Source organism: Danio rerio, chromosome 4, assembly GCF_052040795.2.
Source record: "Danio rerio strain M-AB ecotype USA chromosome 4, GRCz13ab, whole genome shotgun sequence".
Lineage (NCBI taxonomy): Eukaryota > Metazoa > Chordata > Actinopteri > Cypriniformes > Danionidae > Danio > Danio rerio.
The window spans coordinates 37,684,916-37,699,146 of NC_141024.2; the positions used below are offsets into that span (position 1 = coordinate 37,684,916).

The following is a 14,231-nucleotide window of genomic DNA, read 5'->3' on the forward strand; positions in this document are numbered from 1 at the left end:
TGAACAGCAATCAAATAAAGGTAGGCTAAACTGATTTAAAAATGGTGTTAACGATCATTATCTAAAATAGACGATATGCCATTTAGCTAAACGAATTTCAAACAATCATATTATTTCTTCCACTCTATTATTATTATTATTATTATTATTATTATGTAGTCAAATGCAATAATTAACATGGTGTGTATTAATTTTGGTCAGATAAAAATAAAAGGCTCACAATAAAATAAAACACCCCCTGAGCCTTCTTAAAACCGCCTTATTTTATTTTCTTTATTTTTATTCTTTTTTAACAGGTGCAGCTATGAGGAACCCCGTGCTTCCGTCTCCAACAGAGGCAGAGGCAGAAAAATATTTGAAAGACTTTCTCCGCTTGGCCCCAGGAAGAATGGCCTCTTGAGCCAGTTGTTTTTATTTATTTATTTATTTGCTGCTATTTGGTTTTGTTTGCTTCAAAAAATATGAATTCTAATCAATTATAATATAATAAAATTCTACAAATAATTCTTCAGCCGTTGAGTTTTTCATTTTGAGTGGATATACTTGAGCTTATTATATATGTGAAGACGGATGTATAATCAGAGTACCTGTAACTGTTATTTATAGCAAAATGAATGAAGGAAATGTCTAAATAAACAAATAAAAAACGACGTCTATGCTGCATAAATAAGATGTCTCACAGACCTAACATTCTAAAAATGAACATCTGTAATGCATCGCATAGACGTTGTTTGAATGTATGACAAGGACGTCTATGCGACGTTTTCCAGATGAGCAAACGCCCTGAATAAGACGTCTCCCAGATGAAAACGCGGATGTCCAGCAGACGTCTCTGCGACGCATGTGTGCTATCTGGGTAAGGGCCTTTCTATCAAAGATAAAAAATGTAATAACAATATATCAGGAATATCCTAACTGCAGATAAAAGTGTTCCTCCAATTGCAATGGTTAAATGGAAACAAGCATTCCCTTCATTCTTCTTTTCCCCAAAAATCTGGTCAGATATTACAAAATACATTATTCCTAATAAAGTAAAAGAAACAAATTTTAAAATATTACATAGATATTATCCATGCAATGATTTTATAAGTAAGTTTAAGGAAGGTTTTTCACCCTTGTGTTGTTTTTGTAAAAAGGAACCGGAAACAATTCTTCATTTATTTTTCAGTTGCAGTTACACAAAACAGTTTTGGTCCCAAGTTTCCTTACTACTTTTTGAAGTGTTTTATAAATTAATCAGTATAACTGAGCAAATGGTTTTTTTTACGGATTGCAACTCTGGATTACTGGAAATGGACAAAATAGCAAAAATTCTTATTTTATTTGGAAAGTATCACATCCACAAAACAAAATGTATGCTGACTGTACCAAATTGTAAACTATTTTTCATTGATCTAAAACTTTTTATGATTCCCTCACTGCTATACAAAGTAATACCAAAGCTATTAAGACATCTCAACTACTGGAAAAAATACTTAATGTACACGATTAATTTTTGTTGTTAATTCCATTGTATACTGTTTTTATGTATAACTCTGTACATCCCGGTTTGTTCAATAAAAAAAAAAAAAAAAGATCAATAAATCCAATAAAAGCATCAGAATAAATGATTCCTGGGGAAAAAAAAAAAAAAAAAAACTGCAGTAAGGTTTGTTTTAAAACGTTTACAGATATAAACCGATTTAAAGTTAAAGTTCTGAAGTTTTAGGTTTTTTATACGATATTAAATTATGTTCCTGCTGTTGGAAATATTATTTTAACTTTTTATACAACGTAGTACTATTTCATTATCTGAGAGCTATTGTTTGAATAAAGTGTGTAATTAGTGTTTTAAAGAAACGTTTTACCCGATTTCTTTTTGTTGATTACTCATATGAAGACACGTTTAAAGAGAAGTTATCTTGTTTCTGTTCATTGTTTTATTTATTTTAAACAGAACATTTTTATTGTTTTGTTAATTTTAAACAGGATAAAGTGTCCAAACACAGAGTAAAACTGCTGCTGAAGCGACTGATCTCCACACTATTATAAAGATGGCGTTTATTAAAGAGGAGAGTGAAGATGTGAAGATTAAAGAAACATTCACAGTCAAACAGGAAGATCTGCAGGAACAAACAGGTTGGTTTTTATTCTCACACACCAGCTCAGTCATTTGATCCTCATTCAGATATATTTTAATAATAAAAATACTAAATTAAATCCATCTTGCAGCCCTGAGTGTATATAGAAGTATAGTTGGTTTTATATTTAGATATTCAGACTTTCCCCTTAATAATATAATTTCATAAAAGTATTATTTGCAAACTCTAAACAGTGAAATCATATTAGCAGCAAATGACTATCAAAGTACAACATTGTTCACAGTCAAATAAACAGTGTCAATGTTGTTTTCAAGTCACACTTGCATGCTAATTCCAATCAAATATTCAAAGTAACATGGTAAATAATATAGAGACTTCTAAATGAACGAATGTGTGAATATAAAACCAACTTTACCTCTATTGAGTGTACTGCCTAGGTCTCCTAAATGCACATAAGCACTTATTGAAAGACAGGAATAAGTTTCTTTCTTGTTACTTGTTCTCATGTCTTTTGTCATTATTTTATGTATTATTGTAAATTCCCTTTCTTTTTTTTCTTTTTTTTTCTTTTTTTTTTTTACCAAATTCTTCATGGGTTTAAACTTGTTTCTAGTAGTTGTTACTAATAGTGTCGGAGTTAGAACTACATTATTATAATAACTAATTATCAGGGCTATTGTATTTAAACAGGGTTTCCGCGAATCATAAAATGTCTTAAATTCCAAAATCTAAATTTTAGGCCTTAAAAAGTCTTAAAGTTACTGAAATAATGTGTTGTAGGTCTTAAATCTTTTCAAAACAAGTCTTCATTTTCCTTTGTTCGTGTTTTGTTAACCAATCTGGCCAAAACCCACACAATCACCAACAATCTATCTCAATAAAACCTTAAACTTTTTATTAAAAAAAATGTCTTTTTTATCTAATTATCATAATATGTTAATTATTTTCCCTACAATAAAATTTGTTTAAACGTGCTTCATGTCTTTACTGCTGAGGACATTGACCTGGACAGATTGTTGTGCATAGATTTAGTTTATTATAGTTTTTAAAACTTTTAAAGCATTTGTTCATTTTTTATTATTTTAAAAGTTTATGTTAGAAAAAGTGTATTGATACAAGTAAAGGCTTGTTTTTACACAATATTTAAAATCTTTTGCTAAGAAATATCTAAAATATTGTAATTTTATATTATTCATTTATTGTTGTATTATTAAATGTATTAAAATCATAATATTTTTTAAGGGCAAATAAAAACCATTTTCATCTGGGCCATTTGAAAAATTCCTTAGCTTTTAGCCCTTCATGAGTATAAATTTTCATTCATAATGGTCTTAAAAAGTCCTAAATTTTATTTGGTGAAACCTGCAGAAACCCTGGTTTAAAGCATGTCAAAAACGTGGATGCCCACAATTTTAAACTTGCTGAATGAAATGGACACTAAAGTAATTAATTATTATAAAATATTGTACATTAATCTAAACTATATGATGATGTTGTGGGACAACATGAGGCAAAATAAACAAATTATAGTAGAACAATAACGTTTAGCATTGCACTGACTACAACTGGCCAACAAACTACACTGTAAAAAATTGTTGTTAAAAAACGGTCAGATTCTACGGTAAAATAATGTTTTTTTCACTAAAACAGTAATATTCTGTTAAAAACAGTGCATTCTGTGTAAAATTTTTGTTTTCGAGAAAATAACCAACAGCAGAAAACTGTGAGCTAACAGAGTTCAGATTCGACATTTTAAAGTCTGTGTTTAAAATCACACTTTGTGCCCTTGTTCACTATTCCATCAACTAGTTCACCAATATTGTTCACCTGACAGAGTTAATGAACACTAATGAGTGAATTCAGACACTGATGAACACCTGCTGTTAATAATCACAATTACTGAAGGAAAGAGAAACAAGAAACACAAACAACACTTGAGTTACAACATTAAATAAATTCAAGTAAAATAAAACACTTTTAGTCTCAGCAGAGGATCATTAAACAACTCCACAAACAACAGCAGACACACACTTATTGCTGACTGATTTGACTTCCATACTATTCTCATTGAGATCCAACAGAAATTAAGGTGTTTTTTGTGTCACCGTAATGGAGTGAGGGGCTGGTTTAGTTGGGCTCTTCACCCTTGAACTTATTAATTCAGACTCTCCAATTACTATAATAAAAAGTTAACAAAATGCTTGTATTATAGTAATCAAGTTGGAAAGTCAATAAATAGAGAAATCTGTTTTATTTAAATAAATTTAAATTTAAATAAGTTGTCTGAAATTAGTTCTGATATATGTTTTGTTATAAATCTGGAAGGAGGGCCTCAAGCAATAGATTTTATGCTTAGTTGCAGGTATTAATTTAATTAATAAGAAGTGGAAAAAGAAAAGATACCTCCGTAATTACTTAACAGTTAAGAAATAACATACAAAAACAGTTCAGTTATGACAACTACACACTCAGACCTCATGAATCTGACCTTGTATCTCAACAATGGTAACATCTCAAATGTTTCATGCTGCAATGCATGCTGGGAGTGGCACGGTACAAATATCCCAGCATGCATTGCGGTGTAAATAAATGTTGTATAATGGTCTAACAGTTTTCTTTTTTTGTGTTTGATTCTGTTGTTGTTTATGTTTCGACTTTCAGTTGCCTGTTTGTAAGTTAAACTGTTAATTTTGTTAGTCGTCACCATTATTGAGGTTCATATGCTGATTATTGATGTCTCTTTGAGTGCAATTTGCAGCATAGAGCTGTGTTATTGTCCAAGATATTCTTAAAAACTTCCAGAAATCATTGCCACATATAGACATATAATGTAAAACAATAGATTTAACATTGAATATAGGAGCAGTAAATTTTATTATACTAAATGAGAACAGACTCTGCCATTTATTAGCAACATGAACATCACCAGATCTTATTTAGGTTTTTGGCTGGCTTGCCACAACAAAGGAGCTTTTTAAACAAAGTTCTTAACAATTGCAGCAGCCACGATATATAACTGTTAAAAATGACAGGGCTAAGAGCCCAACTAAAGCAAACTCTGTTCTCCATGATGGTGACGTAAAACTTTAACTTTTTCTCAAGAAGAACTTTAGTAAATGTTATACAAAAATACATGTATTAAGTAATAAGTGTAGCTGGTGATGATGTTTGTAGAGTTGTTTAATCATCCGCTGATCATTTAAATGATTTAATCATTTGTTGTTCTTCAGGTTATTTCATTATAAAGCTGTGACTAAAGTTTTGTATGTTCTGTTCTTGTTTTTTCCCTTCAGTATTTCTACATTTGTTCATTGTTAATCCTCAATTATCATTTAATTAGTCAGTTAATTAATGAATTTACTTCAGCTTTGCTCCATGTTTCTTGAACACTCAGTAGTGTGGACACTTCAATTAAAACTGAAGTATTTGCTCTGGGGTTTAAAGGGTTAAAGGTGTGAGAGGTAAAAAAACAGTGTAAAAATGTATTTTAACAGTAATATACTGTTAATTTACACAACGGAAGTAGACTGTAAAAAAACAGTAGATTGCTGGCAACCACAGCTGCCAGTAGATTACTGTTAAATCAAGGAAAAAACAGTATTTTACTGTAAAACCTGAAGCTAATTTTTTCTGTCTGTCACCGTTGTGGAGGAGAGTAGAGCCAGTGTATGAGTTAAAGATGAACAATGAGCTGCTGATGTTATTCTGCATGTTTCTCTATTTAAAGATAGCGGCTGTTTAGTTGCTTATGCAGTCAGAATCTCTCTGGTGATTCCAGATTTACATGTATGTGTGCTGTTGTGAAAAATAAGACATTAGAGTTAAACCGAACTTTTCTAATTAACTAAAATAAGTTATCATTATAAGTATGCTTCTAAGCATATATAGCACATTACTTCATAAACTCATTCAGCAGTTGACCAAGTTGAGGCAGTTGCTTTCAGTGAGCAAAATGAGTTCACTTGAGTATTGTGTAAATCAATGTAGTCCATGTATTTTTACAGCAACATACTGTAAAATAACAGTACATTGCTGGCAACTGCAGCTGCCAGTATTTTACTGTTTTTTAACGGGACAATTTTTAACAGTGTAGTCTAAAATTGACTTTTGCTTCTTAAGAAATGGATTACAGCATGCTGATGATATGCAAACATTTCAGTGTAAAGTTCATCAAAATATTGACCATATTCTTTGTGTACCAGCAGACATTGAAATCTTTTTGCTTGAGACTTTATTTAAAGAATTAATTTTTAGATCCTAAAAACAGTGTTATGCTGCTAAGGCATGGGACGATAACTGTTTTCAAGGTATAAAGCTGACAAAATATTCTGCTATATCATTCCTACTGTATATGTAGGGTTTTTATGTTTTAAGTTTTTCAGGACAACAGTATCTCCAGCAGAAAAGATATCAAAAGATGCCATTTTAAATCATAAAGAAATCTGTGTTTCTGAAACTAATGAAGACAGCAGAAGTCAATGATTCTTTAGAATTATTCAGCCTGACATGTTTACTGCTCCAAAATACTTTCAAAGTTTCTCAAAAGAAAATATATTGTGTTCAAAGGGAAAATGTGTTTGTTTTTTTACCCAGACAAATAAAAATTCATTCAAGAATTCATTTTAGAGCAGTAATCACAGTACCGTGAAACCATTATATTTTTATTCAAGGTTATTAGAATTAGAATCTTATACTGGCCCATGCCTAATGCTGCTTAATGTTGCAAAGTCAAAATTTCTATTTTTATTATTTTTCTTTGTATGTATAGTCATGAACACACTTGTTTGCAGAGCAAGTAGTGTTAGTTTTCTGCCATTTATTATTCCTGGTCATTTCTCCAATAGGCACTTGAATTGGAAGTTCTAAAACAGTAGCAAATGAGATCAGGTCACTGCTATGACATGATTGACAATTTTTGTATGTCGCTGTTTGTCTTTGTGCTCTGTTTATGCTGAGAGCTGATGCTGAGTATTCTTCGGGCTTTTCACACTTCAAATGGAGAATCCTGGGTCATTCCCACTCTGAATAACAAAATCCTTGGTTATCTGTAAGCACGTTCCACTCTCCTCATGCTATACCAGGGGCTAACAAATAATACTAGATGTTCATTAACAGACATTACACATTCCCAACCACTGGGTTAACATTATTATTTGTATATTTATGTTGTCACTGTCCCTGATTAGACAAACAGCAGGTCACCTTTTTTGATGGCATTTCTGCATCTTGTCAGGTATATAAAATGTCATCATGTAGGACTTCAGCTAAGCCTCGGGACATGCACAAAGACAATAAAACAAAGACAAAAGTACAAGTGAATGAAAAGAAGTTGCAAAGTATGTCATCTTGCCATCTCCTCATTACTCCAGTTTACAGCAAACTGGCATTAAGCATTTGCACAAGTTCATTCATTCATTTTCCTTTGGCCCAACTGGGCCGAAAAAGGAAAAAGTTGAAGAGAAATTGCTAGTTCCCTTCAAAACCCAGGCAGTGTTTCCTCTAGGATTTTTTCCAGCTGTAGCGGCAGGCCTTTTTTAGACAGATCTACCAACTACCTGTGGTGTTATTTCAATGAGAATTGTCGTGACCCCACTATTAGAAGTCGAGATCACATTTATGTAATAGCCTACAGCATGCAGATCTCTTTGCTTGTACATTTATGAATGTCTCTAATAGACCTACAGAGCGATATTAATGCGTCCTGAAGTAAAGTGAAACGGCTATAGATCGTGTTTGCTGGCCTCACGCATCTGTCAGTCAGCCAGTCAGTCTGTCAGCACTTATTCTTAACGGGGTAAACAAATAATACACAGCACTACTACGATTACAGAGAAGTTTGCGCGGTTATAATTCACTCAACCTTTTAATACGTTTTGGCGTTTAATACGTTATTACCGGCTATTAAAAATGAAATGTTTTGAATGAGAAGCTGTAATGTAGCCGTGGCGGGATGAATTTTGTCGTGGTGCCCTGCCATGGAAGAATGAATGTAGCGGAAACCATGCCAGGGGAGCAAATATATACATTTTCTACCCCATTAAAGGCTTCTTTCTCATTATGTAGTTAATAACAAAAGCTATATGTATTTTTGGCTGTGAGACATAGTTTGGACAAAGTTGTCTGTGATTGTCCTTTTGTATAGTCATGCAGTGTGAAACTCCCTGTCGCCGATCCATCTTGTAGACAAACCAATGACAAAACACTAACCCAGATAGTCATGCAGTGTGAAAAACATCCGTAACACGAATATTTTGAAAATCATGCAGTCTGATCTCAGCATTTGTCCCTTTATTCATCAAGGGTTACCACAGTGGAATGAACCAGTATCTTTTTTAGCATATGTTTTAAACAGCAGATGTCCTTCCAGCTACAACCCAGTACTGGGAAGCATTTGCATAAGTTATATCAGTGTTTCCTTTAGGATTTTTTCCAGCTGTAATGGCAGGCCTTTTTTACACAGATCTACCAACTACCTGTGGCGTTATTTCACTGACAAATGTTGTGACTGCAGTATTAAAAGTTGAGTTCGCATTTATGTAATAGCCTACAGCATGCGGATCTCTTTGCTTGCCTAGGTAAAAAAAAAAAAAAAGAAAAAAGTGCACTAAAATGCACTTTAAGTATACTTAGTACACTTTTCAGTAATGTACTAAAAGTGCTCTATTTTCGCACACTAATTTTGTACTTAATGTACTAAAAGATAGTATTAAGTATATGTTAAGATAAACTTAATACCATCTAAGTGTACTCAACTGTGCTATTGAGACACACTAAAAATTTAACTAAAATGTGCTTTTAACATACTATATCTGTATTTTAAAAAATATATATTTAGTTACAACTAGAAATACACTTGAACCCTACTTTTAAACATTTAAATATATTTATGACTAATTTAAAGTATAATAGTAATATATTAAAAGAATATACAAATTGTAAAAAAAAATTGTGCTAAATACTGTATTAAAAGTGCTCGATTTTCCCAAACTAATTTTGTATTTAATGTACTAAAAATTAGTATTAAGTACATTTTAAGAACAGTGAAAGACCAGTTGCGATGAATAAAAACAAAGAGTCAGGAATGAAATAAAATAGAAGGAAATTTAATTACTTTTTTTGTAGTTTTAACAGCAAGAAATCAGCTTCAGCACTCTCCATGAGCTCCACAGGTCGACCTTCCTTACATTCAGAACACAGTGATATTTATGCTAACAGAGTCAACAAACCTATGTCATTAGATTGTTTAGACATCCTCACGTAATTGGTTAGACAAAAGATAATTAAGTAGAAGGATAAACAGTCCAGAACAATTTTAGAATATGCAATGTAAAACATATGTATCCTTAGATTATCATATTATTGACTACACTGGATATACACAAACATATCATCCCTTCTGCATGCCCATTCTTGGCTTTCCTGATCATTCCTTGACCCACAACACACACATACTTCAAGACAATAATGTTTTGGTAAGATTACCACACTCAAAATCAATTTAAGTGTTAGTGATAATTGCATTCACATTAAGTGTACTTAAGTACAACTTTTGGGAAAATGTACTTCTACTATAATACATTACTAATAGATGTTCTATATATTAACTTATTTTAAACTTAAACAGTGTACTAAAAATCAACTAATGTTTAAAGCATTTAAAGCACACTTTTGAAAAACACACTAATAAAACTCTTTTGGGTGTTTTTTTCTGTAGTGTACTTTATTGTAGTACACTAAAAATGTATTTAAGTATTACTGGTATTTGGTATACTTTTGTCAAGTGTACTAAAGTCCTACTGAAGCATAAACATACTTATTTAGTATATTTACAGTGTAAAACCATCAAACTTTTATTTAACACAAAAAAACAACAATGTACTAAAAATGTCTTTGCGGGTATTTAAGTGTATTTTAATTGCATTTAATTATATATTTTTTTCACCTGGGATGTCATCTCCTCATCACAGTTTACAGCAAACGTGGCATTAAGCTTTTGCACAAGTTCATTCATTCATTTTCCTTCGGCTTAGTCCCTTTATTTATCAGGGGTCGCCACAGTGGAATGAACCACCAACTTATCAAGCATATGTTTTCAACAGCGGATACCTGTCCAGCTGCAAACCAGTACTGAGAAACATTTGCATAAGTTATTTACAATAATGCAAACTCAATAATATAAGCTGAATTATGCATACTTGCTATGAACATGCAGGATTTGTCTCAATCGGGTCTTCTAAGCAAGTTACAAATGTTTAAATCCAGTGGAAGATACACATAAGGGAACACAACCTGAGTAATCTAAAGCGAGTGCATTTGATCATTTGCATTTAAAGCCACAGGCACAAAAACAGCTTGGTTTTTCTCTGACCCCCAAAAATAAATATTCTGCAAGGTGTATGATCTGATTTTGAGCCGAAACCTCAGAAACATTCTGGGAACACCAAAGACTTATTTTACATCATGTAAAAAAATTAAAAAAAAAAATAATTTAAAATTAGCCTCACCATTTACTCTCTCTTAATGAGTTATCCCTTGGTTCTTTTGAGCACAATATATTGTAAAAAAAAATATGCAAGCTTCCTTTGTGTTTCAAAAGAAAGGAAATGTTTAAAACCACATGACGGAGAGTAAATGTTAATTGGTTATTTTTATTTGTGGGTGAAACATCCATTTCATGCTTATCGCTTTGTGGCTTCATACTAAAGTTCACTTTTTTGTTGTTTTTTAAGACCTGATGGTGCTGAAAGAAGAGACTCATCAATGGAATGAAATGGAAGAGCAACACCAAGACATACCGACTGATGAAAAACCCACACTTACTAAAAAAACTTCATCACGTGGAAGACCTCGGAAATCCAAATCTAAGTGTAATTTTAGCAGTAAACAGAGTAGAAAGACTTTTAGTCAAAAGCCAAAGCTTGATGTTCACATGAGAGTTCACAAAGAGGAGAAAACGTGCACCTGCAAACAGTGTGGAAAAAGCTTCTATACTATAGGAAACTTAACAGTGCACATGAGAATTCATACTGGGGAGAAGCCTTACACCTGTGAACAGTGTGGAAAGAGTTTTTGTCAAAAAGAAAACTTTAAAACCCACATGAGAATTCACACTGGAGAGAGGCCGTACACATGCCGACAGTGTGGAAAAAGCTTCTATCATGCAGGAAACTTGATAATGCACATGCGAATTCACACTGAGGAGAGGCCTTACTCTTGCCCTCAGTGTGAAAAGAGTTTTAAACAAAATGGCAATCTTGAAGTCCACATGAGAACTCACACTGGAGAGAAAGGATTTACTTGCACACAGTGTGGAAAAAGTTTTGTTAAAAAACAAAACCTTGACATCCACATGAGGATTCACACCGGAGAGAAACCTTACACATGCACAGAGTGTGGTAAAAGTTTCACATATAAAAGCTCACTCAATAACCACATGAGAACTCACACCGGAGAGAACCCGTTTGCATGTGCTCAGTGTGGAAAGAGCTTCTCAAGCAAATCTAGCCTCATGAACCACATGAATGGTCACACTGGAACCATAGTGTTCACATGTGATCAATGTGGAATTAAACTCAAACGCAAAGACTACATTAGGCGACACATGAAGACTCACTCAAGAGAGGATCATTTTAGATGCAGTGAGTGTGGAAAGGGCTTTACCCATAAAAGAAGCCTCAGCGCTCACTTGAAGCTTCACAATGCAGAGCAGAGTCCTGAAAAATGAGGCCTTGTCCACACAAACACGGGTATATTCAAAACGGCAGCTTTTTCATGTAGTTTGGCTGTTCATTCAAATTAAGTTTATTTATAAACTACTTTTGAGAGGATCACATGCTTATGATTGTCCACAGCTGGTCCAGCATTAGCTAAAACATGATTCACTAATCAGATGATTCCTGACTCACTATAGATAACCAGAGTTTTTTTTACCTCAGTTATTGCTTACATGCAGGGCCGGATCAAGCTGAACTGCCGCTCTAGTCAGGCGACAGTCACGCCGCCCTAAACCCCAATGTGAAAACGAAAGTGACCGGTTATGAAAATGAAGCGAGGTATCGTGGACCTCTTTTCTGCCGCCCTATGCGCGGATATAACTGAGGACGCGCGAGTGCTGAGGGATGTGTCACTGACGCCGCCCTCTCTATTCTGTCGCCTATGTGCGAATATAACTGAGGACGCAGGTGGTGAGGGAGGTGTTGCGGACATAACTGAGGACGGGGGTGGTAAGGGAGGTGTCGCGGACGCTGCCCTCTCTCTCCGCGCTGGCCCTGGTTACGCAGTTACGTCGTTTGTTATAAAGTAGTGTCTCACAGACTGTACTTTGGTTAAGGGTACTTGAAGACGGATGAGTTAACATCACTGATGAGGACCTACACTATTAGATGTCTTCAATAAAGTTTTCTCCCTGTAAGAACTTTGGTCAGCTTACTTATTTCATCTGTTAGAGTCATCTATACATTGGCAAGCCACACAAGAACGGTTAAGCCAATTACAGCAAAATATAACAATGTGCTTCAACTTATTATAAACCAATAACCATATTTGTGCACAGTGCACATTTGCAAACAGTTTATTAATTTACCAAACAAATGATCGGCTCTGAAAAGAGAATTAGAAAGATTAGGGAGGAGAAAATATTTGAGGAGATGCAGGGAACACTGACCTACACCCTCAGATTGTGTTTTTGATATCTCACTTTGTTTGATTGTCACTCGCCTGAACAAACAAAGATTTACATCCAATTTTGTGCTTTTGTCTGCAATTCCACAAAACTTGTTAGTGGATAAACTCCTGTGGTGTGAACTCGCCATAAGGCAATGACAGTGAGCGACCGAGACAGACTCCCTGAAGCCCTGTTCAGACAATGCCATTTGCCAGTTACGACAGATCAGATTTGTGTCAGATTATAACTTGATTATAACTTGATTTATAACTTGAGATTTTAACTTGATCAACTCTTGATGTGTTGTGGGAAACAAATGAAGACTTTGATTTTTTGATTATTAGATTCATAAATGTATTTAGATTCATTATTATTATTAGATTCATAAATGTATTTAGATTCATTATTATTATTATTATTTATATTATTATATATCTATAATCTGGAACAAAGAAGTGAATTGCACTGATTCTAGAGAAATTAGTCAAACTGACTCTCTCATGTGTCTTGTGATTGGCTGTTTGCTGCACTTGTGTGTATTGTGATTGGCTGTTTGCTGCACGTCACACTTTAAGCTGCATTTGCTCCAGAGTTGATCACAAACTAAAGTAAACTTTACGGTTTATATCAAGCCTTGTCAAATCATTTAACATCGCCGTAACCAGGTTGGGTTTATTTGATTTTGTCAACTTCCAGAGCTTTATCTTTTAACCAGGAGAAGGAGGGAAAATGCACTCACTCTGCATAGTGACATCTTAAAATAGTATTTAAACTAGCCTAATAGACCAGGGGTTCTCAACCTTTCACAAGCTGCCCCCACCCCCAAAAGCTGGTTCATTGCAGTTGTATATAGTGTATATAAACTAAATACGGCCTCATGTTTTATACGTTTGCAGCCTCTGCAACTTCTGTCCATCATAAAAATTTATTTGGATGATTTGACTTTCCGCCGTTTTCTAAAGTCTATGAGCGCAGCACAAACAAACTAAATTGACATACTGCAGTCACACTTCAAAATGTGGTGTTTTTACATTTATAACATTTGAGCACAGTTCAGCAAAATACATCACACGACCTGACGACCAAGAGATCTTAATTTACCATCACCAAACGATTAAATATGTGGCACTGATTTCATAGAGTTCATACAGACACAGCCTAATGAAAACCAAGGTTTTTTAAACACTTTTTCCAGCACCTATTTTTATTTTCAAGACTGGCACGCAACGTATTGAACACCTGAAATGTATTCTCAGCAACCCATTAAAGCATTGCATAGGAACCATCTATTGATTTATTAAAGAAAACATTAATAAGATATAATAATTAGTTAATAATATATTTATAATTAAGAATATAATAAACCAAAATTGACACGCAATGTATTGAACACCTGCAATGTTTTCTCAGCAATTAATAAAAATACTGCATTGGAACTATCTATCGATTTATACAATTAAAAAAAAACATTTATTAACAACAATAAT

The 14,231-nt window shown here is 33.5% G+C and overlaps 2 protein-coding genes across 4 annotated transcripts in view; one reads left to right on the forward strand and one right to left on the reverse strand.

Moving 5' to 3' along the window:
• Positions 1-12,446, forward strand: part of zgc:173705 — a 129,939-nt gene extending 117,493 nt beyond the window's left edge. Inside the window, exons 1-2 of one of the 3 annotated variants that reach the window (NM_001327991.1) lie at positions 1,969-2,118; positions 10,811-12,293. In NM_001327991.1, coding sequence (NP_001314920.1) covers positions 2,034-2,118; positions 10,811-11,805 — 1,080 coding nt within the window. In that variant the 5' untranslated portion in view covers positions 1,969-2,033 and the 3' untranslated portion in view covers positions 11,806-12,293. Of the gene's footprint in view, positions 1-1,968; positions 2,119-2,486; positions 3,666-6,169 lie in introns of those variants that run through there. The other 2 variants (XM_088649652.1, XM_088649653.1) reach the window with 2 other exon arrangements.
• The window catches only part of LOC141381693 (uncharacterized), an 835,171-nt gene that overhangs the window by 818,810 nt on the left and 2,130 nt on the right, over positions 1-14,231 (reverse strand). The gene's annotated exons all lie outside the window — the stretch shown is intronic.